Source organism: Andrena cerasifolii, chromosome 1 (assembly GCF_050908995.1).
Source record: "Andrena cerasifolii isolate SP2316 chromosome 1, iyAndCera1_principal, whole genome shotgun sequence".
NCBI lineage: Eukaryota > Metazoa > Arthropoda > Insecta > Hymenoptera > Andrenidae > Andrena > Andrena cerasifolii.
Genome location: NC_135118.1, coordinates 19,933,372 through 19,961,371, shown reverse-complemented (window position 1 = coordinate 19,961,371; position 28,000 = coordinate 19,933,372). Strand labels below are relative to the sequence as shown.

The 28,000-nt window shown below is 40.9% G+C and overlaps 3 protein-coding genes across 3 annotated transcripts; 1 reads left to right on the top strand and 2 right to left on the bottom strand.

Annotated features, from left to right (window-relative positions):
- On the bottom strand, positions 1-3,580 carry LOC143378297 (inositol monophosphatase 1). The gene is made up of 6 exons (XM_076830012.1): positions 3,375-3,580; positions 2,205-2,338; positions 789-1,048; positions 618-723; positions 375-526; positions 1-284 (listed from the first exon to the last, which is right to left on the bottom strand). The coding sequence occupies exons 1-6, from the start codon at positions 3,432-3,434 to the stop codon at positions 178-180; spliced, it is 819 nt and encodes a 272-aa protein (XP_076686127.1). The 5' UTR covers positions 3,435-3,580; the 3' UTR covers positions 1-177.
- A 504-nt stretch (positions 3,581-4,084) lies between these two features.
- Positions 4,085-26,455, bottom strand: Accoas (acetyl coenzyme A synthase). Its single transcript, XM_076829978.1, has 11 exons — positions 26,007-26,455; positions 23,917-24,136; positions 15,005-15,196; positions 13,419-13,641; positions 13,034-13,196; positions 12,586-12,778; positions 12,276-12,431; positions 11,303-11,470; positions 11,023-11,212; positions 6,798-7,043; positions 4,085-6,696 (listed from the first exon to the last, which is right to left on the bottom strand). The coding sequence occupies exons 1-11, from the start codon at positions 26,093-26,095 to the stop codon at positions 6,497-6,499; spliced, it is 2,040 nt and encodes a 679-aa protein (XP_076686093.1). The 5' UTR covers positions 26,096-26,455; the 3' UTR covers positions 4,085-6,496.
- LOC143378351 (enolase) lies at positions 7,809-12,784 on the top strand. The gene is made up of 5 exons (XM_076830026.1): positions 7,809-8,203; positions 9,245-9,369; positions 9,443-9,688; positions 10,385-11,513; positions 12,218-12,784. The coding sequence occupies exons 1-4, from the start codon at positions 7,809-7,811 to the stop codon at positions 10,927-10,929; spliced, it is 1,311 nt and encodes a 436-aa protein (XP_076686141.1). The 3' UTR covers positions 10,930-11,513; positions 12,218-12,784.
- Positions 26,456-28,000: the final 1,545 nt, after the last annotated feature.

Genomic DNA, 28,000 nt, shown 5'->3' with positions numbered 1-28,000 from the left:
CGCCTGGAAAAACAACAGAAATATGGGTCTGAGCGATACAATCAAGATTATACCTTATCGAAGGAGAGAACCAAGTACAGAATACAAACATACATTAAACATGTACGCGACTGGTGTTATGTAGCACCGCCTCGAAATTATTTATCTTTGGGTCAGTTTTTCTACATTTTGAGATTCTCAGTCGCGTTCAGGATAATACTGGATTAATATCTGGACTAATTCTTGGGCCAATTCCATTGTGGACGCGCACAGAACCCTTCTGCTCATCACGTCAAACGAGCCGCCTAAAAAAATCGCAGCACGCTGTAGACCACTGTCCTTCAAAATAATTCAAAGGTTCTTAAAGTATATTAATTTATAACCAAGTAAATTACCATCTGGATCTATGCACACACCGCCAGCTTCCCTTACGATAATATCCCCAGCTGCAACGTCCCACGCGTGAATTCCAAACTCAAAAGAAACGTCTGCACCGCCAAGAGCGACCATGCACATGTTTAAAGCTGCGGATCCTAAAGCCCGTATCCTACAGGGAAAAGAAATACAACAGAAAAGCAAGTGTCTCTTTACCATAAATAATTCAAATTCCAAGAGATAAGTTAGATAATACGCTTTACCCATGAACTTGTGGTGTGAGGATGTTTGCATTCTCCAATACAATTTTCATTTTCTCCGTGTCTCTGCTCGTCCCCATTTCCATCATAACGAGGGCTTTCCGTAACTCTGCAAAGAAATAAACCCTCTTCCCATCCCTGAAGCCATCTGATTCTACGAACATTATTAATTACCCTTCTCCCCAGAAACTTGAATGGGTGCTCCATTCATAAATGCACCCTGGCCTTTACGGGCGGTGAACAACTGCTCCAAAATCGGGTTGTAAACGATTCCAATTTCAGTGGTTTTGCCGATGAGTAACGCGATCGATATACAAGTGTGAGGTAAACCGTGAACGAAATTCATCGTGCCATCGATCGGGTCGATGATCCATGTTGGCGCGTCTGTCAACTCGACTTTTTTCCCAAGTGAACTTTCTTCCTCGCCGATGAACCTGGAGAAATGCAGATTTCTTTTATTGTTAGAAACTCCGTTTAAATAATTATATGATAAATAGTTCGCAACAATGATAAAATGTGTAACTAAATGTAATTAATGCGAGGTGTATAAAGCAGGTAAATGCTTCAAGTTTCCTTTAAAATATGTGAAACTGTTTTTTAACATATTGGTGACGGAACATGAAATGGAAAGTTCCGTTCGCTATAGCGCCGAGCCCGGCGTAACAGTTGTTGTCCCACGCGACTTGTTCCAAACTAATATTAATCAGCTTAAATAGGATACAACTACAATTCCGGTGATTTTAATGGGCAAGATCGAATTGTGTTCAACATGTGTTCATTTTGTTAACGACTTGTTAAATATTGAAAATTTATTGAATGGCCTTTCAGACAGAGTTAGTGTGAGTCACTCGGAAGGGAAGATTCCGAATCCGAAAATTCAGAAAATTCTGAAACTGCGTGAAGATGTAGGGGATTTCCTCCTGATTAGAACGCAATTTTTTATTGCTGCCCAAATTCACTCTAAGGGGGTAGAATTGACCCCTGAAAATCCGGTTATTTTCCGATTTTGTGTTATAACTCGTGAACTGTAAAATAATTTTTTTTACCAAATAATAGATCTAATTAAAAGAAGTAACTTTTGTCTTAAAACTTTTTTTCTATCTCTTACAGTTCGCGACTTATAACACAAAATCGGAAAATAACCGGATTTTCAGGGGTCAATTCTACCCCCTTAGAGTGAATTTGAGCAGCAAACAAAAATTGCAATGTAATCGGGAGAAAATCTCCTACATATTCGCAAAGTTTCAGAATTTTTTTAATTTTCGGGTTCGGGATATTCCCTTGTCAGTGAGTCACTGCCAAGGAAGTTGTTAGATAGTTAGTTGTACTAATGAATACAAGTCCCCGACGAAATTTCATTAACATTTAAAAATTTTTCGATATATATTGAAAAAACTGATTGGAATTCTCAAAGTAAATTTTTCAATACTTATTAAAAACTTTTCAACAAAACTTTCAAAATTTTTCTGTTGAAAAATATATTACAGAAAATGGCCGCCCCCCCCCCTTACAGTACCTATATAACAATGAAATTCGATAAGTTTGTTTAAAACTGAAACTTAACTAAAAATGATAAATTCGGGAACATACTTATGGTCTGGAAATTTGGAAGATATGTTGTCGACTAACAGTTTCTCGACTTTCTGATCCCATTCAGTGACAAGATCGACATCGCACGATTTTGTCATGGCATCTTTAGGCTGATAAATTTTCTCCCTGACGATCTGAAACCGTCGTAATTTAAACTTAATTCAACTATTTCGACGAATTCCGCGCATGATTCGTCCCGTGAATTCAGATAACATCGCTAATGGTCCTTAAACGAACGAGGCAACAAACATGAATTAAAAAGTGTTTATTACACATCCGTGCTAATGCGATTTCAATTTACGAAACGATTACTACGATTTGCCTCATTGATATTCGTTATCTGTTATCACACCTTCGAATGAACGAGATAACTCCATTTTCACTCAGGTGTACTTCTCAGGATTTAAGGATTTATTTACTTTTACTTTAAGAATTTATAAACAATATGAAACCCTTTTTTACTCCATTCTATTTTACAACTAAACTAACAGAGTTAAAATCACACGACAAAAAATAACAGAAATCTACCATCTCTCTTTCATCACACTTCAACAACGATTAAATACCAATAGGATTTCGGCTTGTTTCACCAGAGGGACGCGAAGTGTGCCTATCTATAATCGATTCAAACAATTCCACACAATTATCAGCCGACCTATTCCCAGCGTATAAACAATAAGATTATAGGTTATAAATTACAAAGCACGGACAGAGCTGTCATTGCACCCAATAAGAATCAATCCTCCACGTAGGAAGCCAACCAACAGCACGCTCAGTTAACACGATGAACCATCCCTCTGAAAATCCATACTGCAAGAACAATATCTCAACCAGACACCCAGCAAACAATGTAACACCTGTCATTAATCCATCCCCATCGATCGGTTCTTCGTTAGAATTGATGTCACGTTGACACGATCTAGAAACTTAAAATTCATCGCGGAGCTTGAATGAATCCCGCATTCACGATACAGCAGGTATCGTGAAGCTAGCTGATCGAAGGCCAGCGTGGAATAGGAAACGCCGCTGTCCGGTTGGAGCTCGATTGCAATCCGAAGCGTGCAAAATCGATAAACGTAGCCCCGCTATCAGCCAGGAATAACTCGATACACAACGAACAAGCTGCGCGCCCGCCACACTGGAGAATTCCTGAGAGAGATGTCCGCTTACCGAGCCAGCCTCCTTCACCAAACGGAGCACCGTGAAGTAATACTCGTCGGTGTTGGCCATGATTCTCGCGTTAGCTTGGTTGTTTAGAAGAAAACGACGGAACACAAGTTCAGAGCCCCGTCATAACCGGCACTGGCAAACAATGTGGTGCGTCCAATGGCAACGGCTACGTCCAACTGACGTAACATCTCGTCAGCTGGTTTTAAAAAGGCGGTTCGTCCATCACACTGGCTCCTATCGCGAACGAAAGCGATAGTGGCGACCCTGTTCGTTGAAATCGTGATTCATGATTATGTATGTACAGGGTGTAAAAGAATTATGCCACGGTTCGTACAGGTGACTCTTCCGTTACAGAAATGTGTCGCATAATTGACGTTGACCAATCAATGGGCAGCGTAACAATTCATCATAGTTCAAGATGTTTTCTATTGTTCGATGTAAGGAGTGTTGCGTTCCAAGGGGCCGCGATGGATATTCTGTTGACGAGATCTATGGATTGATGAGGATGAGTTAAGAATCGATGTTTAGTAGATTTCTCGAGTTGAATGGAGTTTATATGATCTGCTGTGTGAATTATAAAAAGCGTAGAATATTTTATTCTTCGGTTGAAAGAGCTGCGCAAGCTTTTGGTTCGTTAAGTGTTAGTCTAATTGGTAAGATTAGAAAAGGGGGATTAAGAGTAAATAATTAATAAATGAATACCAACACGATTTCGCTTAACAGACCAGTAACAATTATGTTCTTCAACATAGATATATTTACATATATAGATATATGCTTTTTGCATTACTCCATATAATATTCATATATATATATATATACTTTTTGTTTTAAATATACATAGATCATTATCACACCTATAGTTGATTTGTTCCGCGAGAAATGATATGTATGTTACATGCCCCGAATGGAGGCACCAGGCAACGTTTCGTTTGGCTCGCTTACAAGTATATAGGTAGTATCATTATAACATAACAATTCATTCGAAGCCAGCCTTCTAGAAAAGAAAGTTTATAAAGGACACGCTGGCACTCTCGTAAAGTGCGTTTAGTAATCGTGCGTATACTTAGGTCCTCCGTTCATCGATACGGAACGGTCGCTGTAGAAAATATAATTCGCTAAAATTAAATAACCCGTTGCTAGCGGTACTCGACGCTCGAGTAACTTATCCACTTAAATAACTCTTTATCGTTCCGTCGAAAGGAGATCGAGAGCCACAGGCAAATTATCTCTCGAGCTACTGATCGTCTCACGAGTTGCTCTTTTTCACGATGTCTCTTTTCGATTAGAGGCAAACCGCAAACACACTGTTCTTTCGCTATAAGCTCGATATATCTCTACGACAAGGCATGCTCAACAGACGCGCCCGCGAGCATCATGCCCCCACTTCTCGATAAACGGTTTCGTGGTGGTGGATCCTATTAACGTAAACACCGCGGGTCCGTTAGAACTGTGTATTACATATACAGGCCCGGCTCGAGCCTTCCTTGCGCCCTAGGCAAATTTGCCAAACTGCGCAGCGCACTTTATTTATAATACATTTATTTGAGCTTTTTGATGACCTTACTCTGAATTTTTATTCGTAGCTTAACATTTATAGTACAATTTGTAATATTTCATTTAAAACTTTATTTTTAAAACTTGTCAACTTTAAGCCCTAGGAACTAGGCAGCTGCCTAATTTTGCCTATGGAGACGAGCCGAGCCTGTACACACGCATAACATAACCGCTCCGCTCCCACATTCCAGTTGCTCCCCACTTCGTTGTCGAACTCGTTTGGCCTCGAACGCACCCGCGAGCGCCCGCGCCCGCCAAGAGGACAGTTGAGCATGCCCGCTGTTCGATATAAGCTCGCCGTTATATCCACCACGTCCACCGTTTCTGATACTTACGCGGAGCAAGCGAGCGAACTGTTTTCTTGCCGAAAACTACGAGTGAGAGTAGAGTGACCTAGGAAACGTGACTCCTGCGCGCTATAAGCTCGCCATTGAATCCAAGCCACGAGCTTATAGCGAATATATATTGTATATATACTTTCATGAACGCGTTCGTGTCTTTGTAACTATCGTTGAGATTCCTTAGACAAAACTGATGAGGAACAGTTTAAAACGGACCAGTTAGAACCTGCACGAACGCTTTCGTTACAGGAGGTAGTTGAGAAAAGGTAACGAAACAACGAACGACAGTATCCGCGAGATTGACAAATGATTCTCGATTCGGATACGCTCTCAAATGGAAAGAAAATAAATTTCGCGCATCGCAGCACTTTCGTGACGTTACATTTTCGCAACGCAGTATTGCATGTTCTTTCCGAACAGTTAATATATAGTTAATTTAGACGGCTTTGTAAACTCTTCAAAAGTTCCCTGGATACTTTCATATTAATCGATGGAATCGTTTCAACTCGTTATGAAATTCTCCGTCTCTCAACAACGCCGAACAATTGTCTTACAACATTCTTTCTCATTTTCTCTGTGCTCGCCTATGTGCCCATAAAATATTGCTGCTTTGGGGACGATCGGTACGCAACGATTAATATACATATATGTATCAACATACATTAAATCGATCTTTGGAACATCGTAAGCGGATTCAGTGTTTCCTCACAGATTACTTAAACTAATATTCATTTTACTTTCGGAATGATTATCTCGTGCCCAGCATTTCTGTAATTTTCCCGCTGATTCCTGTTGCTTTCGTCACACGCGGTTCTCATTAGAAACGGCAAACACAGGTCCTCGTCGTAAACGGTCAACGAAACAACAACTTGTGAAAGGAACAGTAACTATTAATGCGCCCTACTTGCCTACAAAGTAGTCCATAAATATCACTACGAATACTAGCCATGAACAGAAAGAAAACGATTCTAATATAAAACGGAAGTTTCGGTCTCGAGACACAACTTCTGAGCCCGCTTATTTTGCTAAATTATTACTCTCCAAGCTTCGATAACCTACCATCTGCTTTCCAAATTTTTAATAACAACGTCTCGCGTTATTCTCCTCTCGCTGACTAAAGCTTCGTGTATCGGCCACCGGAAGCGAGTCGTTTTCTCCCTTTCCTTCTCTAAGTTACTACATTCGGCGGGCAGCTCCCTCGTAGGCGGGCGTCGATGAGGAATCTTAAACCTGCTGCGGCCTCAGCTGGAAAAGAAGCTCGACGATGCCCTCGTCGGCTAACGTCGAGACGTCGCCGACGTTTCTGTCTCCCAACGCGATCTTCCTCAGGATACGTCTCATGATTTTCCCGGACCTCGTCTTTGGCAAACCTGGCGCGTGCTGGATGACGTCCGGTTGAGCGAAGGGGCCGATTTTCTCGCGCACTATTGAACACGGCGATTTAAATGAATAAATTCCAGTGAAAAGAAGCTTTTAAATCTGATTTCGAAATGGGAAACATGCTGGCAGATACATGCACGCATACCTTTCTTTTTAAGCTCGTCCTGAAGCTTTTTATCAAACGACGTACCCTCGTTGGGCGTTATGAAGCAATAAAGACATTGTCCCTTCACAGGATGCGGTTTACTAACTACAGCAGCTTCCGCTACCGAGGCATGTCCAGTCAACACGCTTTCGACCTCTGCAGTGGACATTAAATGGCCAGAAACGTTCAACATATCGTCCACGCGACCGGTTACCCACAAATAGCCATCTGCATCGCGCCTGGCGCCTGAAATTAAAGGTAATCCAGCTTTGTTACGGAATAAAGAGAAATTATTACCTAAGTCAGTGGTTCCCAACCTGTGGGTCATCAACGGGGTTGCGAAGTGTTTTCTGGGGGTTCCCGCGGTTATTTTTAGTTGACCATTCTTAGCACTTATTTATTTTAATATGATTACATTGATATACTCTACTAATCATGTGACACTAATTTTTCACTAATGAAAAAAGAAAAAGCTGGCTACCCAGATGCAAGCACAACCTTCGCACTAAATAAGATCATTAAATATATTAAATACATTTAAGTATGATATGTATGAAGATAATTGAATATTATTAAGTTAGAGTTATATTCTGAAACACGTATTTTTAATCTGTTTCGTTTACCTTAGTTTTACTTTATTTTATACGGGGAGGAGGGGTGGCAGGTTATTCGGATATTATAAAAGAGGGTCGGGGCTCAAAAGCGATTGGGAAACAGTGACCTAAGTACTTAACATTCCTTGTCATTCAACCCCTCCCCCTAAAATATACAAACAAAAAAATACACGTATACACGTGTTGAGCTTCAACTATTCTTCATCGAAAATGTCTGCGATCATGTCTTGACCCACGAAACCGTTTACATTAAAATTCTCAGTAACGACTCTCGTCATGGAACTTCATTAACAAGCACTGAAATTCGTACAGTCCTAGTCAAACGATCATCCCCTACGAATCCTCCAGCAAGCACCCCCTTTAAACGAGAGAGCCCAAGTGACGGGAAAGTTTCGAGATGCCGATCCAGAAGATTAAAGCTCGCCAGATTTTCGACTCGAGGGGCGATCCCACTTTGGAAGTGGACATAATCACCGACGTAGGATTGCTAAGATCCTCGGTACCGGCAGTTCTGAGTCCCAGCCTGAATCAGGCGCACGAATTAAGGGATGGCAACGAGGCCATGTACAACGGGCGTTCCGTCTTCAGGGCAGTGGACGTCATCAACAACGTGATCGCGCCGCAGATTCTGAAATCGAGGCTGGAAGCCTGCCAGCAAATGGAGATAGACAGTCTGCTGAACAGACTGGACGGCACCGAGAATAAATCGAAACTGGGGGCGAACGCCATCCTGGGGGTCTCCGTTGCGTGCTGCAAGGCCGGCGCGGCTAAGAAAGGACTTCCGGTTTACAGGTAACTTTCGATCATTTCAATGCGGCTCATTTAAAAATATCCACCATTTATTTAAAATTAAAGGAAGATCGTTTAAAAATTCAATTATAACAATCTGTATTTACATTTAGTATCTACTGTTTCCTGCCAATAATATGAACAATATATATACACTGTAATTACTAACAATTATGCATTTATTTGTCGAAAATATTAAGTGCACTTTTTTCTGTGTATTTCTTGAAAGTTTTACTCATTTCTTTTAAAAATTAAATGGTAGTCTTATAGCTGTGGGTGGGCACCCTTTGTCTCTTGGCAACCTATATTTTTAGACCCAGTCCGCCGCTGGCTATTGCAGAATTCACATGTAATATTCAATAATTAGAGGTGTTTCAAAGATTTCTACTACTTGAAAGTCAAACAGTTCCCTAGCTCTTGGTCTACAGGCTGTCATCTTGAAAAGTATGTCTACTAATCAGTCTAACAAGGAGAGTATTTTAGGTGTCCGCCTCCGATCATTTTGATTTTTGGATATGTTGTAGAGGACCGAAAAATAAGAAAGACGTGTTTTCTTATTTTTCCCCGTTTTCATATTTGGGGGGTGAAAACTGCGTTCAAAGTTAGGGTTGAAAAATCATTTTTGTGGATTTTTGAAAATCTGGTGAGTCAGTCATATTTCGCATTCAAAGACACAAAATTCGTTCATTGACACTATTCCCCTATCTCTAATAGTTCTCGAGATATTCCACAAAAATGATTTTTCAATCCTAACTTTGAACACAGTTTTCACCCCCCAAATATGAAAACGGGGAAAAATAAAAAAACACGTATTTCTTATTTTTCGGTCCTCTATGACATATCCAAAAATCAAAATGATCGGAGGCGGACACCTAAAATACTCTCCTTGTAAGATGGTAATTGATCGAATAAAAATTCAAGATTTCTTGATATTTGACAACTGCCACAGCGGCACAGAAACGATCGATAGAACATTGGATTTAATAGGATTTACAGACTTTCTGTTTTCTACGAAATTCAACAAAGACACTGTACTTTTATCAGATACATCGCGGAGTTAGCGGAGAACGGAAACCTCTACGTGCCCGTTCCCTGTTTCAACATGATCAGTGGTGGCAGGCACTCTGGCAACATGATACCTTGCCAAGAATTCCTGATCTTACCCATAGGTAGTACCGTCAGTCTCTTTACAACTGATCTTTCTCTCCTTTGCACGCATTGTTTATTCTATAATCGTGTCAGGAGCTGAGAGTTTCGCGGACGCCATGAAAATGGGCTCAGAGGTGTACAGAGTGCTAGAGAGGAAGATCGCCGCTACTCAAGAGATACAGATGCCGCTACCGGTCAGCGACGAGGGCGCCTTCACGCCGGAGCTGGAGGAAGACAGAGAGGCGCTGATACTGTTGGACGAATCAATTAAAGAAGCTGGATACGAGGGGAAGATCGTAATGGGTTTGGACATGGCAGCCAGCTCCTTCTACAAAGAAGGTTAACTAAAGCTCGTGTCATTCTAGAACAGGGAATGGCCCTAAATATAAAAGTAACTTTGCAAATTTATCAAAAGCAAACTACTGAATGAATCTTTCTGAAACTTTCAGGACTTTTTATTGGATATTTTTAGTTACACGATTTTTATTTTTTAAATTTATTTAAATGCAAGTTTATAAGCTGCGCGGGACCAGTAACTTAGCGCTGCAAAAAATCTGCTTGACAGTTTTCTGACGAAAATTGTGAAATTTTGTTTGAAAATTAACCTCTTTCGTTGAAAAAGAAATAGAAGGAAACGATCGATCGAAAAAATCTCCCGTCGTGCTAGTCATCCGTATATAGTTTTTAAAACTTTTTGATTTTTTTATTTTAGAAGAACCGTTTTGTCGGAAAACTGGCGCCCAGATTTTTGACAGCGCCAAGTTGCTGGTTCCGTACAGCTTATAAATGTGTTTGGAATAAATTAAAAAAAAACAACATAGAACTTAAATATCCAATAAAATTCCTGAAAGTTTCAAAAGGATTCGTTAAGTAAGTTGCTTTTAACAAATCTCCAAAGATACCGTTACTTCTCTGGCCATTACCCTGTTGGTAATCACGATCGGGGCTACGCATTTAGAATTGTCTAACCAACTAAACCAACAGCTGGTATCAATTCCAATAACGACATCTGTGTCTCTATTATCTCCTCGATAGGGGGATACGACTTAGGATTCAAGACAGAAGATTCTGATCCCGATGAGTACATGGAGGCCGAGGCACTCAAGGACCAATACTTGGAGTACTTGTCTGACCATCCGGATATCGTCTCGATCGAGGACCCGTTCGACCATGAGGACTGGGAAGGCTGGCTCACGTTAGCCGACCAGGAGATCCAGGTGGTCGCCGACGAGCTAACCGCGATGAACATCGACAGGATCGAGGAGGTGATCGAGAGGCAGATGGCGAACGCGCTTATACTGCGAATGTCACAAATCGGAACGGTGACGGAGGCGATCAACGTGGCGAAAATGGCGCGGATCAGCGACTGGGGATACATCGTGTCCACGTGCCAATGCGAGACCGAAGATAATTTCGTGTCCGACATGGCCGTGGGATTATCCGCCGGCCAGTTTAAAGCTGGCGCACCGTGCAGAACAGAGAGAACCGCCAAGTACAATCAGATACTGAGAATCGAGGAGGAGTTGGGCAAGGACGCGAAATTCGCCGGCCTGAACTACAGAAGTCCATTGGCTAAGTGATCGCAGTTCTTTGTGCCTCTCCGTCGATTCGAAAGCAGATATGCTATCAGCTGCATCAGAGAAATCGTACGATCTTCGTACTGGCCGACTTACCGTCACCGGTGCAATAGTACCCGTGAAATCTATCGAAGTACGTATTCTGGAAGCGCTGATGGTTCCCGTACAGTGTCCTCATCATCCCTGGCCATGGCTGGCGGAACACGAGGTACCCCTCACCCTCGCCCTCGATCAACCGACCGTCTTCGTCTAACAGCTCCGGTAAAACGCCGAAGAATGGGAACGTCTGATCGAGAAAGCGACAGCGAGCCGATTAGTCACAAGATTGCCACTCGGTATTTGGAAGAAGTAAGTAGACACGCGGTTGATCGCTTACCGCCGAGCCTGGTTTCATTGGCGTAGCACCGGGAAGAGGAGTGATCACGTGACCACCTGTTTCCGTTTGCCAGAAGGTGTCAGCTATGCTGCATTTCCCGTGGCCGACCTGATTGTAGAACCAGAGCCAAGCTTCGGAGTTTATCGGCTCTCCGACCGAACCTAGTACCTAAAACCATACATGAAGGGCTTCCTTTGTTACCGCAACTAGAGTTAGTCTGTAGGCTCGACGATCGATTGGGGGATCTAGCGTGCGCTTATAATCACTCTACTGATAGTCAATACTCTAGGGAATGATTCCACAGGCGAAGCTAAGGCGAAAATCAAGAGTGACGAAATTGCGGTAAAGGCTTCATTTTTGAGAAAATTCACTTTGAATCTCGGGTAAATGCGTGTCCACCGAAGTACAGCTTTAAGGTGCAATTTCATGACGCTCGACGCTAGTTTTGAGCGTCAAAACTAGTCACGTGATAGGTCCACGGGATTTTCAGGGTCGACGCTCGTTTTGATAGTCAATGCAAATCAGAGTGAACGAGCGTCTAGCGGAAAAGCTAAACCGAGTTTATGAAATCGCGGAGGTAAGCCGAACTTCCTACAGACAGCTGAACGCGTTCCCCTTACCTCCGCGTGCTCCTCAGACCTTTAAGGTCTGCGCACACATATCCGTTCCGTTTCAATTCCGCAGTGGTAAGAAGAAGAAACCCTATACGAAGAAGAAGAGGGGCGTAGAGGGTCTCTTCTTCTTACCACTGGCACGACGGAACGGTATTGACAAGGAACTGATACATGTGTGCAGACCTTAAAACTGTATTTCGGTGCACGCGTATTTAGTTGAGATTCGAAGTCAATTTTCTCGAAAATGAAGCCTTTACCGCAATTTCGTCACTCGTGATTTTCGTCTTATTTTCGCCTGTAGAATGATCCCCTACATTTCTATGTGCGTCGGGTGGAATCTTCCGTCAACGCCGGCGTACCTTCAAAGTAGAGAGGTTATGTTTCTTCACCAAGTCATCTCCGAACTTCATAAGCGATCTAATAGCGGTCGGTGCTGTGTAAAATTGCGTGACCTTGTACTTATCAACTACCGACCAGTACCTGTCGTTGCCCGGGTGGAACGGCGTACCTTCGAACTGGAAGTAAAAGAGCAGACCAATATTATCACACACATCGTACTGTCATTTCTCCATTCTTCGCCGTGACGAATTCATAAAGGCACGCAATCATTAATGTGCGAAGAAGTCGGGTATCGAAGTCTAAGAGAATCGGGTTGGAAAGTTGACTTACGATCACGGAAGTGGCACCATTTGCCAGAGGGCCGTACACGACGTAAGTGTGGCCAGTGATCCAGCCAACATCAGCTGTGCACCAGTAGACGTCACCGGGGTGATAATCAAAGACGTACTTGAACGTTGTGGCTGCATAAATTAAGTACCCGGCAGTGGTATGAAGCACACCTTTTGGTGTTCCCGTAGAGCCACTGTTTGTAATTGAACATATCGCATTGAAGGAGAAGTAGCTTACAGCAAGACGTACACAGAAATGAAAGGGAAGAGGTGTGGCATGGCAGCGTTAATCCGGATATTCATTTTTACACGTTAGCAGTGTGAGTGGTATCGTGACTGTTATGTTACACTCCACCTGCTGTTTTATCTCTGTATGCAGCTTGCCCAAGGCAATCATAAAGAAAGAAACAAGTTGCTGCATAGGAGTATTATTTTACTGATACATTTACCTTGTATAAAGAATAAAAAGTGGATCCTCCGCAGCCATCCACACAGGATAACATCTGTCTTCGGCATCTTCCACTTCATCGTGCCACCAGGCATCTCGATCGTCGTCCCAAGGGATTTGAGGAATCGAGCTGTCGCTGGTGCCATTCACTCCGTTTGCCTTCCCTTCGTGTAATTCGAAGAATTGCTTTATCGATCTTGTATTTTTCATTTGAATGCGATATACTTTATATGTAGGAGGTAAATATGTGCCTTTATCTCTGTGGCTGATAACGAGCAGAGACTAGACACCCAGTTTCATCGCAATGAGGCATATTCCATTGCGAATATTTTACGTCCCTACATTTGTCTTACACCAGACGAAGGTCCTTCTTTCTTTTCACGTACCTGTCTTTTCACCGTGAGGGCAACTGAGCCTTCTGAGGTGTGCGACTACTATGCAAGACTCCACCACGTGGCCAGTCTCCTTTACCCTGTTCATAGCGTCGTCGCAGATCGCCTTCAGAAGAAGGAGCTTCTCGCCTCTCCACACGCCGTCGGTCGTGATCAATACCTTCGCCTTTGAATCCATGATACGCTCCGCTAAGGAGTCGGACGAGTATCCTGCGAACTGATTTTACATGCCACCTCAACGACCGAACATGTTCATAACGCAGCGTAATCAGAATTATAATTAACTCCCGAGAGTTCGAGAAACGGAAAAAAAACTAATATAGAAACTGAGGAAAAACAAAATTGATACTGTCTACTTTGTATTATCTCTTTATGCATTTGTAACACGTTGACTGCACGTTCCTCCGATTACACATGGTCATTCAAATCTCTGTCGCAAGAAATAAGAATGGTTACTGGTTAATAGTTGTACGATGCGCGTGATACTTACCATCGTATCTAACAGTAATATTCTTTAGAAGTTTGCAAATCTAAGGGTTGATTTATTGTGGGCATTCTAAGAAAAAGTTGTAAGTTCGAAGCGTTGGTCATCTGTGACCCCCATCAGGGCGGCGGTTCAGCGGAACCCGGCCCCGCGCTTTAAAAGGGCCCGCGCTCCACGAAAAGCTCATCGTAATTTTTGCGGGACTCCATTAGATATTCATTATTATAAAATCTCATTAAAAGGCCCCGCAATACATGAAAAGCTCATCGTAATTTTTACGGGGCCCTATTAGATATTTATTATTATAAAATCTCGTTGAAAGGCCCCGCAATACATGAAAAGCTCTTCATAATTTTTTCGGGGCCCTATTCAATATTTATTATTATAAAATCTCGTTAAAAGGCCCCGCAATACATGAAAAGCTCTTCATAATTTTTTCGGGGCCCTATTCAATATTTATTATTATAAAATCTCGTTAAAAGGCCCTGCAATACATGAAAAGCTCTTCATAATTTTTTCGGGGCCCTATTAGATATTTATTATTATAAAATCACGTTAAAAGGCCCCGCAATACATGAGAAGTTCATCGTAATTTTTACGGGGCCCTATTAGATATTTATTATTATAAAATTTCTTTAAAAGGCCCCGCGGTCCACGAAAAGCTCATCGTAAATTTTGCGGAGCCCTATGCATAGATATCTATTTATTATTATAAAATTTAGAAGTACATAGAAATACGTTTTTTTTTTGGGCCCCGCACAATTTGGGAACCCGGCCCCGCAGAAGTTCACACTTCTGACCCACCCATAGCAAGCAACGTGTTAAGGCCGTCTGGCATTCTGGCGAAGCGCGGCGAAGCGAATCGAGGAAATTAATAATAATTAATTAATTATCGCTTCGGTTATCAATTGTTTATAAACTTTTGCCGTCGTACCGCCGCGTTTCGCTTCGCCGCGCTTCGCAAAAATGCGCGACAGCCTTTAATGCAACAGCGAATAACTGTCATTCCCAAAATTCTACTAGAAGCTACATATCTTTCAGAGAAATTTTAGTAATCCGCGGAAAGTGTTGTAACGATTAAGAAAGCCTCATTTACCACTACACTATGGACGGCGCCGATTCTGGTGCACGCCAGCATGGCGATGGGAAGCTCCAAGATCATTGGCATGTAGATCGCGACACGGTCTCCTTTCGTCACTCCCTTCGATTTCAGCACGTTCGCAAATCTGCATACTTCCTCGAGCAACTTCCTGTAAGTCAGCCGCGAGTAATCGTCTGGATCGTTGCCCTCCCTGGAACAATGTTACGCGTAATCGTTTAATCTTATCTGACATTTAATACACACGTATTCACCGCTTCCTCTTTCTAATCTGAAAGCCGCGTTATCATCCAATATTTATTTAGCTTCAATAAACAGACGGTGTTAAGCTGGCAGAAGGTCGCGGGACACCTTAAACAATTGCGACAAGAAATTGAAGCATCCTTATAGAAAACACTGTAAGCGCCGAAATTAAAAAAAAAAATATATTTTATCAGAAAATGTTGTACGTGCCAGTGGTAATACTATAATAGCATAGAATTTGATTTTTGGCACTTGCAGTGTTTTTTTACAAGGACAAAACTTAATTAGTAAACGTAGATATTAGAAAATCTATTTCTTATGCGTACGTTTAATTTGATTGGATTTCTAAGTTTAAAAAGCACAACAGAATTTTTTAAATTCCATCACGATATTTATGCTACATTATTCTTTGTTCCAGCTAATACTTTGATCTCTGGATAATTTGAATGGCTAAGCTTCCGTCGATCTACCTTACCTCCCTCCAGCTCACGCGTGCGTCTATAAAACGAGTTTAAAGTTCGACATTTATGTTTATGCATGTGCTATGACCTAGTGAATTTCAATTTCTATACAAATAACCATGTCTATTGACGTAACGTGTACACACGTGTTATCGTCGAGGCGCGAATGCGGGCAGAACGAGATTTCGGCTTTCAACAATTGCATATTGAAGTGGTAGAGTGCTACACAATTCTCTTTTAGGTTTAAAAATCAATTGTAGCATACTGACGGAGATTCTAAAATCAGGGACCGATGTAGGGGGGTGGGGGCGAGGAGAGCAATAGCCCAGGGCGGAAAATTTGGGGGCGGCAAAATTGATAAAAAGAGAAAATTAAAATAAATAAAAGCTAATAAAAAAGTAAAACTGTTTGAAAAAGCGGTGGAAAAGTAGGTAATACCTACATATTTAAATTTAGTAACAAACTTATAAATTGTTTTTAAGTCACCCATATAAAAACTAAATTTTTTATGAAACAAACGAATTTTGTTATTCAGCAAATAGTGGGACTTCTTTGGTTGCCAAATATGAGTTTTTCCACTGTTCGTGGAATACGTTTTAAGAGGGGATTGCGCCCTGTTGGGCCGAAAATACGTAATTCTTTGTGAATTTTTTGCTCAAAAACGGTCCAACGAATTAATATGAGGTTTGGGCAGGCTGTTTTATTGTATTTTGAATTATTGCTCTGAATTTTTGTGTGACAGTGAAAAAAGACATGGCAGATACAGAGAGAGCATTGAAAAATAATCGGGCGGTCCTGGAGTTGACGGAAAGCACTGTAAGGGTTATCCGAAACACAGAAAAGGAAAATAGATTCTTAATCTATATGAATGTGGCTATCTGTGATAGTAGATGCATTAAGAAAAATTAAAAAATGTTAAAATAGCAGCCTTTTGAAGAAGATGAAGTGCCCTGATTTGAGTCCGAAAAAGATTTTGCCCCAAAATCGGGAAAACTTCTTTAAATAAAAAAGGAATGGTAGCAGATACGGTAATAAATCTACTACAACAGATAACCACATTCATATAGATTAAGAATCTCATTTTTTTTCTGTTTCGGATGACCCTTACAGTACTTTCCGTCAACGCCAGGACCGCCCGATTATTTTTCAACGCTCTCTCTGTATTTGCCATATTTTTTTGTTCACTGTCTCACAAAAATTCAGAACAATAGTTCAAGATACAATAAAACAGCCTGCCAAACCTCAAATTAATTTGTCGAACCGTTTTTGTGGAAAAAATTCCTAAAGAATTACCCATTTTTCGGCACAACAAGGCGCAATCCCCCCTTAAACTTCGCTGGTTCTATTATTCCCCAGGTCAAGACCGACGTACCGATAAGCTCCCGACTGAACCCTATTCATCAGAAATAAACGGGCGACAGACTGGCGTGATCCAGTTGATCCTCGCTCGAAAGCAAAGAAATCAAATTAATAGTGGGAGGTTACATAACGCCGTAGATAATCCGCGTTTACAGACTCGGCTGCCTTCGTTTGCAAACAAACGTATTAACATCGTATTGCTAAAATTAGAGCACGATAATTTCATTATACAACGGCATTTATTCATCGCCAAAGAAAATTCTAATCTCACTTTTCCGTTTCCAGTCAACAATAGTTATTGCAGTTTCACCGTTTCACAATTGATTTTCTAATTCCCAATAAGGTGAGCCAGCGAATATATGGGAATACATGTATGTATTTATCATTGTGACTGCTGCGGTGATAATTTTTTGTGACTTCTCTTTTCTCACGAGTTCAGACTCACAATAAAGCAGTACTTATGTACCTTGCACATATTTGTCTTTTGAGCATAATGAATGATGAATAATACGTTCCTCTATTTACGTCAGGGATCTCGGCGTTAAACCTTAAACTGCCTTGACACCAGTGTCTACTCTACAATGTGCACGTGCGATGGAAATTAATTCAAGTATTCGGAACGTGTAGGAGAAAGTCCAAGCTACTCTTTTAATGCCACCGCGTGGATAAGTTTCAGCGTGTTATAACATTTCTGCTTAATAAACTCCTCGAGCGCAACACGAACTGACATTTTTGTAACTCGTTCGTGTAATATTCTTAGGGGCTATTTGCGGGTTCGAGGTTTCAGTAAATCATTTTTTTTTTTCTTATAGAGTAAATCCGGGAGACGCGGTTGGGCTGGAGAGTTGGTCGAAACAGTTGATTCCTAGAGATTTAATTGTTCAGAACCTTAATACACTTTTGCATTTACACAGGTGTAGAGTCTGAATATAGCCACTCGACCAACTCTCCCGGCCCGACCGCGTCTCCCGGATTTACCCTATCTATAAATCGACAGTAAATCTTAAGGGTGTTCAGTTAAAATTTCATAAAGACATTCGAAATATTTTCAAAGTATCGCTTCTCAAACTGGCGTGCACGATTAAAAGAAAACTAGTCGTCATTTCGCCAAAAAATTTTTTCCCTATTATCTTTGTATGACTTCAATCTAAAGACCCCTCACAAATACTTAATACTTATCGATTTTTTCGTTTTTAATTGGGGAAGCAGTGTTAAAAACAGGCGAAAATCGGAAATTTTATTCCAACACGCGCCACTTCGGGTTTTTCATTTTTGTTTCAATATTTTTAGGCGTCCGCTAATTTTACGTCTAAAATTTAAAAAACCATTAAATTTTTCGATATCAGAAAAAGGAGGTGCTACAATGGACGCCGCAAACACCTGTTTTTTGAGAATGCTACGCCTCTGCTGTCTATAAAAACCATATAATTTTTTTATGACAATATAAAAATGGGAAATCATCGTGCAAACACAGATTAATAAAATGTCAGGAGTTTCATCAAGATATCTTGTATAGTCATTTAGAAAAAAAATCCTAAAAATTGTATTATTCGTAACCGTCCAAACCGCAAATACCTCTTAAGGAGTCTTTCTGACAGCTGAATGAAACTTAATTTTCGGGAATTAAGAAAAGAAACAAGAATATTGCACGTATCATTTTGCATGATTCTAGCTTTATTGGATCACCTTTTAAGACGATAAAAAAAATTTTCTATGTAAAAATATCCATTTCTAGCAGAACAGGAGCATCGTGGAGAGAACAATACCCTTCCGAATACCAAAACCAATTGCCAAAAAACCTAAAGTCCGATCCACTTCAAATATATCAGTCACGCTCAGTTACTTTATCGTCCGAACTAGAATTTTGCCTAAATTATCAAAATTGAATTAGTCAACAAAATTATAACATTTTCGCTAAAATTGATACAATTTTTTTAAAACATTGCTGTATATTTGTTTCGCAATATTTTTTATTATGCTGGTTCAGACGATAAACACACTTCTATAGATTACCAATCTTCTTAAATTTTGTGTTTAATAACTGCAATCGCCGATATCTGGTCCGATATCCGGAAGGATATCCGCTCTACATAAATGTTTATTTCTACTTACAAATTTTTGTTATAGTCCTAAAAGATGACAGAATAGAATTAAAAACGTGCGAAATGATACGTGCAATAGTTTCTTTTTAAATTCCCCCAAAATTTAATTTCTTTTCAACCATCACACTAGGAAAACCCTTTAATAACGCCTGTAAGTACATAGGACATTTTAATGATCGATTCAGTGTCTATAAGACAAAGCATCGCACGAGGGACACGGTCTTACGTAACATTTGATGCTAATGTACACGGTGTGTCGACAGTCGTAAATGGTATTCCCGGCAATCTTTCTTTCTTTTATTATTCTTTTCGCATAATTTCCATTCGTCCCTTTTTCCTGCTAGAATAAGACCCGAAAGTATAAAGCTAAAGTATCGTTCGTTGAAGGCTCCTATACTGCTGCAGTGTCGCATATGGACGTAAACAATTAGCGAGCACGTGGGTGTTGGATCTGCGCGTTTTAGAAAATAGTGTCGGGTCACGCGACCTGGTGCGTATCGTGCCACGTGCACTCTACCAATCGGCGCATTGTTACCGGCACTGTGCCAAATTTTCGACGAATCAGCGAGCATCGTACGACATGGGCAGACTATCGAACCGTCTCGCCGAGCACGTGTGACTCATTGACCGATTATAAGCCCGGAATTCCTTCGAATCACTGGAACCACCGTTCGCATCGGCGTTTTTTTTTTAAAGATAATAGCCCGTAGCCCATAATGAGCGTAAATTGTTTCGTTGTATATTCTTGTGTACACACATGTACTGCTGTATAAAGCTCGAGTCTTAAAGCTTTAAGCCTTAACCTTAATGACTCAGCCTTTAAGGCTAATATCATATGAAGCTTGAGCTCTCGAAGTTCGAGGTTCAAGCATTGAGGCTCAAGCCACGAAGCTGAAGGCTCTTGTGTTTAATAGTAATGAAGTTAACTCCAAGTCCTTGATATTATATCTTATTTTGTGCAACCACTATTGTAAAACGTTAAAATTAAACACAGAGAAAGATGCTTTTTTATTGTTCCACCAATTGGTTGGATCCGGGTTTTAATGATACAATAAAAGTACAATACTATACAATAGTATTTTTTTTTGTAAGTGTAGTCATTTGTAACAGAACTCTTTGATGAAATTATGATAAAACACAAAAAGAACAACACAATCACTATAATATAAATTTCAGTATATTGTCTGGTCTTCTTATAACATTTGCAGCGTTCCTGCTCACTAGATTCTTGGTTCGAACGTTTCTCAACATAAAATTAAATTATCATTGTCGTACAACACCAGTGTAACGACTGAGCTAACCGAGCAGATTATAAAGGCGATTTAACCGATTCTGTTTCAATCGTCAAGGGAACCGAAGTACATTGCGCTGACGATAACATATTCACTTCGCTACTTACAATTTATACGACTCGAGCCTTCGAGCTTGAAGACTCGAGCTTTAAAGGCTAGAGCTTTCACGGCTACAGAGTTCGAGCCTTAAAGGTTCGAGCCTTAAAGGTTCGAGCCTTAAAGGTTCGAGCCTTAAAGGTTCGAGCCTTTAGAGTTTGAACCGCGACTCGAGCTCTTGAAGCTCACGGCTCGAAGCTCATTTTAACAACACTACGCTCATGTAATGCTGTATAATGCTCGTTACAGATTGCTTGCATAGTAACTATTCGCAGAGGAAAGAATATGTTAAGGATAATTGTTTTACGCCCCCTAACAAAAAGATACCACATGCATATCATTAAGTTTCGAATGACGAATTCAGATTTGCTTAAATTTAGCGGACTGTATTGTAAGTTGCAAACATCACGTCGATGTAATGTGATGTAATGTTCGCGTGCCATTAGCTGGATTTCGGAAATTTTAAATATAATTGAAAGTTTAGTAACAGTACACGCTACCTTTTCGCCCGGGAGTGTGGAATGAAAGGGAGTGGTATCAAAACGAGTGCTGCAATTATGCGTATAAAGCAGAGTTGGGCAAAATGTAATCTAATTACAAATCACGATTAAAATGTAATTGTGTAATTGGTTACACGCTGTTTTCTGTAATCGTTCATTTAGGCAGTTAACCACAATTTTTAGTCGACCACCCAAATGAACGATCACAGAAAATAATGTGCAATCAATTACACAATTACATTTTAATCGTAATTTGTAATTAGGTTACATTTTGCCCAACTCTGGTGCAAAGTAAGAATACGATTTGGCAGATTGTTAACCATTGGGAAATAGCTGATAGTAAAAGCTGTTTGAACGATAATCATCCTGTCAATTCATTTGATTTTATGGAATTCTGTGACACGCGTTACATCATCCAGGAGGTCACTCGATAATAAAAATCTTTTAAAAATGGAATAAAAGTGAAACGGGGCATACGCTGTAAATTGTAACGAAGTCCACTTCTTTTTCAGTCCACGCTATCTGTGAGAATATCACAGAAAAAGAAACTGAGGGAAATCGGAACGAATGTATTAGATTGCTCAACTCAAAGAAACTGCAGGGTATATGGAAATATTCTGAATTTGTAATTTAAACCTTGCAATAATAAACAGGAACGATTATGACGCAGGTTTATGTTTATTATGCAGTATTTCCACCAAAGAAAAAAACACTCGAACGAAAATACTCAATAAACGTAATAATAATAATAAACAGTCTTTGACAATTGAGGGGCCCAGTGGAAAACCGGCACTTACCATCGTTTTATGATTGTAGAAGAAAGCAAGTTGAAGGAAAAATTATTTTCATAAGAAGTGCAGCGCGAAATTCTAATTATTTTAAACGGTACTTGAATTATGTGGTAAATTGCAACTATTATCAAATTTTAGTTGAGAAATTAATTTTATTAGATCACGTATCCCTAAGGAGCCGAGTGGTATGAGGCCCTTTTCCACTGCGCATTTGTTTTTTCCCAGCGTGAAGAAAATTTAATATTATTCACACTGAATTATACTACATTGCAGGAATGAATTATTGGCACAACGAAAGAAAATTTATGCATATGGGTCATGTGCCTATTTCCCACTGGGCCCCTCAATTAACAAAAAATAAGAGCTATCCTGAAGTAATGTGAGCCTAATTGCACGGCGAGATGTAACGAGCGAGATTCAGCAATTTGCTGCTATTAATCCTTAGTATCACAGTGCAACACCCGTGTTGCATGAATTGAAAAAATCGTGCGTGCCATTTGGGGCCTTTTTCACGAGCTTTAAAGGGTTGCTTCACTAGTGCCATACGGAACAAGTGTCCGCGGGGCAGAAACACATTGACCACTGCAAGTACCAGGTACGTGCTAATTTATTTTCTCAGTTATTTCAGTTTTCCTTTTCTTTTACTAAAGTTCGTGTCGAACATAATAATGTGTGCAACACTAGTATATTATTACAGCATGGATACCTTAAATACTGGTGGTATATCCCTATCTTTTCGTTTATAGAAAGAATTGTTACACTAGAAATTTTCTGCCTATTTTTGCGACGAAGCGTGGACAAAAATGCACCAATAAGAATTTTTCCGGGTGAAGTAAAAAATCATGATACTCGGTTAAACTGTTAAGTCTATTATCTATTCTGTTATCTCTAACCCTGAGAATAATAATACAAGAAGGAGATAAATACTAATAAGTACAAAATGCAAAACGCTCGTCGCCACAACTACAAATGCTTTCCCATTTACCATGTCCAGCAACGAATTTCCCCAAGCCTTGTAAAAATCGAGCAGGCTTTCTAAACCGCGGTTAAGATCGATACGTTGCATAAGAATGCAGCGGTAAAAAAAACTCATGACTTGGGACACCGTGAAGTATGAAAGAGATATCCGTTGTTCGCAACGTCACCGATCAATTCGATTGAAATAACAGCAGATTGTAAATCTATCACTGAAGCTGCTCCGTAGCGCACTTCTACGAGAAAGATACACGAAGGTAGAAAGGAAAATGCATCCTAGAAATAGAGAAACACGCATCCTCGAAATGAATGCTGCAAATGCCCGTTCATTCATCGTTCTTTTTTAGCTTTCCTTAGTCGTGGCCGAGCACGATGCACGGCACAACGAAAACGAAAGAAAAATTCTACCGCTTGCACGGCGCTCGAATGACTTGCGCCTATAAACCAGCGATGTATTTTGCATAACAATGAGTCGTCGAAAGCATTGCTACCGAAACCGTTCCTACGAATCGTTCTAGTTATTCTCCAGTCTCCCTACGCAAAGTAGGCATGATTAGATTTGCTACTTTCTTGAGTGGTATCACGCCACGTTATCCAGCATTAGCCATGTCGAATGGGCCATGGAGCGTGACTGACTTCTTTCTCTCGGTGCCAAAAAATGAATTGCTTTCCACGATTTACGTAGGTACTATTTATCGGAATACCAAAGCGTTATTTCACGTGCACGCGTGCTCGTTTCACCACACTTGCTGTTTCATAGACGAAGAAATTTTTTTAAAGTGAAATTCCACTGTGCGAAGTGGGAAACTTCGTGTGCGCTTCAAATTCCGCCCAGAATACGACCTCTCTACTTCCCGAGAAAGATTCCAGCTATCGTAATTGTAACGGGCACCACGGTGGCTTTTAGAATGCCGATGGCAATGAAACATTGTACGAGTATGTTTATTATTCATTCCGTTATCGCGCGGTTTTAATCGCGAACTTTGTTTCACTCGGCTTATTACGACAATCGAACGTTCCCCAGTTTCGTAACGATTTAAATTCCCGCGAACGTTCAAGTAACATTTGAATAACAAATTATGAAATGAACTTGCCAGTAGAACGCTATCTTGTCGCCGTTGCCGCTCTTCACGTTCTTGTCCAACAGATTGAAGCTTATGTTCGTCGACGCGCCCTCCATCCATCTTATGAAAATATCGCCTTTGTTCAAGTCGAAATTGTACGAGAAGAATTTGTCCTCCGCGGCTGGTGTCTCCCAGTAAAATTCCTTCGAAATTTCGCCCCAGAACGCCGCCGGATTCTTCACGGACCTGGGGACAAGAAACGAGCAGGCAATTAAGACGAGAACGTCTGCCTTAAATATAAATAACACGAATCTTATGGATTAGTTTCTTTATTCGTCTCGGTAATTCCCTTTTTAATGGAAATGGCAGGATGTAGATAGGCGAAGAGAGCAATTCAAATGCAATTTTTCTTTGAGGAACGATAATTATTAATATTAATAACATTGCGAAATATTCGCCAGCGTCGGTACTCGTAAGTCAGAGAAGAAAGTGCTACTTTGTCTGGTAGAATTCCTTTCTACCACTAATTTTCTGAAGGAAGCAGCTCTGGTTGAGATATAAATAGTGATTAATAGTGTCGACGACTTGGTGAATGCATATGTAAATAATACGTTAAGATCATTGGAGATTACACTGTCAGGACATCAGGACTGATGGAAATTGTTGCTTGTAGCAGCGCGCTAGGGGGATCGATATCATTGTTCTATTTCCATAGTAGCCCTCTATGGCAGTGCTACGGTAGAATGTTACTAGAGTTTACACACTCTAATAAGGCACAGTACGTATCCTTTCAGGCATATCTTTTCATTCATATCCCTTTTAAACACAATACTGTACACGAAACCGAGAATTGAAAGTCGATAACGTTTCTTATTGGATAATATATATTCGAAGTCCCAAAAGTATTCCACCAATGCTACATCCCGAATATAGCTCATAACTGATTCGTTTGAAATATTCGCTGGAAACTCACAGAATGGCGTCGGCAGATTTTCGTAGATTAACTTACCATTAGCGATAAATATTAGTGATAATGGCTTAACTGATAAAGCTTAAGCAGGCAGTAGCTACAATCCAACCACGGATTAGTATCATATCCCTGAACGTCTGTGTCTGAACTGTTATCATTTTGAAAATGTTGCTCCACCAGCTTTTTACAAATTACAAAGAGAATCGTAAAAAAAAGACCTCGACGCTTCTGTATCACATGTAAATTAGATTTCTGGGCCATGTCCCCACACCACTGGCGCCCTAGAATTAATTTACCCCAAACGACACCCCGCCGCTGCCCGCGTAATGAATTTCCCCCATGCTTGCACAGCCAAGCACCCGGGGAATGCATTTAATAAACACGCTTGACACTTTGCTCGTGATTAATGTCAAGTTCCCATTCGTAGTCGTCCACCCTCTATCATCGGCCCCTTCCAATTTCCCAAGCACTGCTACGCTTGATTTCGCGTATCGCAAGAGAAACGTCCCTCCAATCGCGAGATCATATCGAGCGAGGCATAAATTAATTCGTTTCAACGATTCTGCTCATTCAGACGTGTCTTTTTTCTTTTCCCAAACCCTGAGGTATCTGATCATTCGCGAGAGGGACGAAGCATCGATTTCCTCGAGGCGATTATTCACTGCTCCCTCCAAACCTGCCGTTACTAAGGATTATTAAAAAACAACAGGTTGCTGTTCACCTGAACTCTCGGGTTCCCTGTCCTCGCTATCGTTCACGAATATAACAAGCTAATTTAATTCAAGTTAAAACAACGTTCAGTTCCCCCGAACAAGCAGTGTATTGTTTCGGGGGTATTCAGGTGAGCCCCTTCTCGGCCAAAATTATTGATTCGCGATACATATTCGCAACTGCCCAGCTGCCAACGCATCCTACACAGAGTGGGCACCTACACCCCCTCGGTGCTTGAAAACAGCTATCGATCCGAACCCGCAGAAACGGCCCCTATCAACCACTCCGCTCGATACGGCATAAATCTAAACACATGCCAAATAGGGTGGGCTCATTCCCAAACTATTAGGAGCCCACAATTGCAACCTGTCAACCCCGTCCCCCATCTACGAATCAACCCCTATCTATACGAGACTTCGTTTCCAAGCCACTCACTTCTCGTGCATAGTTCTGTACTGCTCCATGCTGCTGCAGTACGCGTTCTTCGCGAGCTCGGGATTGGGGTAGTATATTTTATCCGCCATTATTCGGCGGTGTCGCGTCTCCTCGTGTCTGGTGGCAACCCTTTGGCGATTCCCTGCAGCCCTTCCGCGAGTGGCTCCAACCAAGGACGATCAATAAGGAGCGGGCTCTCGAGAGGTGGACGCGACCGAAGAACGGGACTTGCGGCCCCTGTGCCTCGAATTCGAGAGGGAAGATCGGTCGCTGGGGGGTTGGCGAGGACGGAGCAGAATGATGTCCGGGGTGAATGGAGGGTGGCACGAACAGTTGCTCTCGATGGCGCGCGCCTCCACTCTGTCTCGCGTTACCGCTCGGCTGATGTACCGCGACTGAGCAGCGAGCCGACGGGACCGGTGACACCAGCGGTGGCGTCGTTGCCGTCGACAGGCGAAACGACTCCGACGCTGCGTGCTGGGAGGGAAGGCGCCCGCAGGGGCGCAGACGAAGGGGGAGAAACGGCAGCCCCAGCGGAGTGCGCATGTGTCGATCGGGATTTGAATGATGGAATGATCTCTGCGTTGAAGTACGCTGTCTCTTCTGCGCCTTAATTTTTCTTGCATTTAGCTCGGGTCTAAATTAGTACTATTGATTTGGACTGGGTATCGAGGTGCCCGGTTACCCGGGCACCCGTGGGACACCCGAGTGGAGAAAAATTACTAAAAATTACCATTATCCATGAGATACCCGAGTAAGTGAGATGGTAGAAAATCTCGATTTGAAAGTCGATCGTCTTGTGGTCATTTTCTACACATGTAAGGTGAATGTCCCAATTTCTGCTCATGTCCCCATTTCTGCTCATTTCGTATTCTTCTTCTTATTATAAACGTCACGTTTGTACTGTAGTTACGACAAAATAATTCTAAATTATTTTTAATTACGAATTACTAGTAGTTAAACATCTTGAAATATCTATGTTAAATAGTTTTCGACTAACAACAAACTACAAACTACAAACTACAAACTACAAACTACAAACTACAAACTACAAACTACAAACTACAAACTACAAACTACAAACTACAAACTACAAACTACAAACTACAAACTACAAACTACAAACTACAAACTACAAACTACAAACTACAAACTACAAACTACAAACTACAAACTACAAACTACAAACTACAAACTACAAACTACAAACTACAAACTACAAACTACAAACTACAAACTACAAACTACAAACTACAAACTACAAACTACAAACTACAAACTACAAACTACAAACTACAAACTACAAACTACAAACTACAAACTACAAACTACAAACTACAAACTACAAACTACAAACTACAAACTACAAACTACAAACTATAAACTATAAACTATAAACTATAAACTACAAACTACAAACTACAAACTACAAACTATAAACTATAAACCATAAACTAAGAACTATTAACTATTAACTATAAACTAAACCTAAGTCGGAAATGAATTTGCAGAGGTGGTACAAGCATTACACCTCGCAAACACCGCAAAGCCATCGATGTTAGAATTGAGCTAACCAGCTATTTACGAATTCCTACAGGAAAAACGTTTTAAGTTGTAAGTCACTCATCATTCGTGTGTCGCCTGTCTATACGTAACCAGTGATCGATATTGATCTTGGATCTAGCAAGGACTCGATCACTGGTGAACGGATCGTGGCAAGGACTGTCCAAGGATCGACGATAATCGTAACACCATTCTTTTTTCAGCAATCTAACAGTTGAAAGTAAGCGTTGCGCAGGCGGCGATGGAGCACCTTGAATCATCGATCTTATTGGATATTTAATGAGTCAAATGCTAAAGTTTTTCAATTACGTTCAAAGTAAAAGGAGTGACGTCAGAGCTGTTGATGAAACGATAAATATATATTGCACAGTTTGGAAAGAATTGAATCAGCAAGTTGCAAAAGATAGATACCGTAAAGTCAGATATTTACA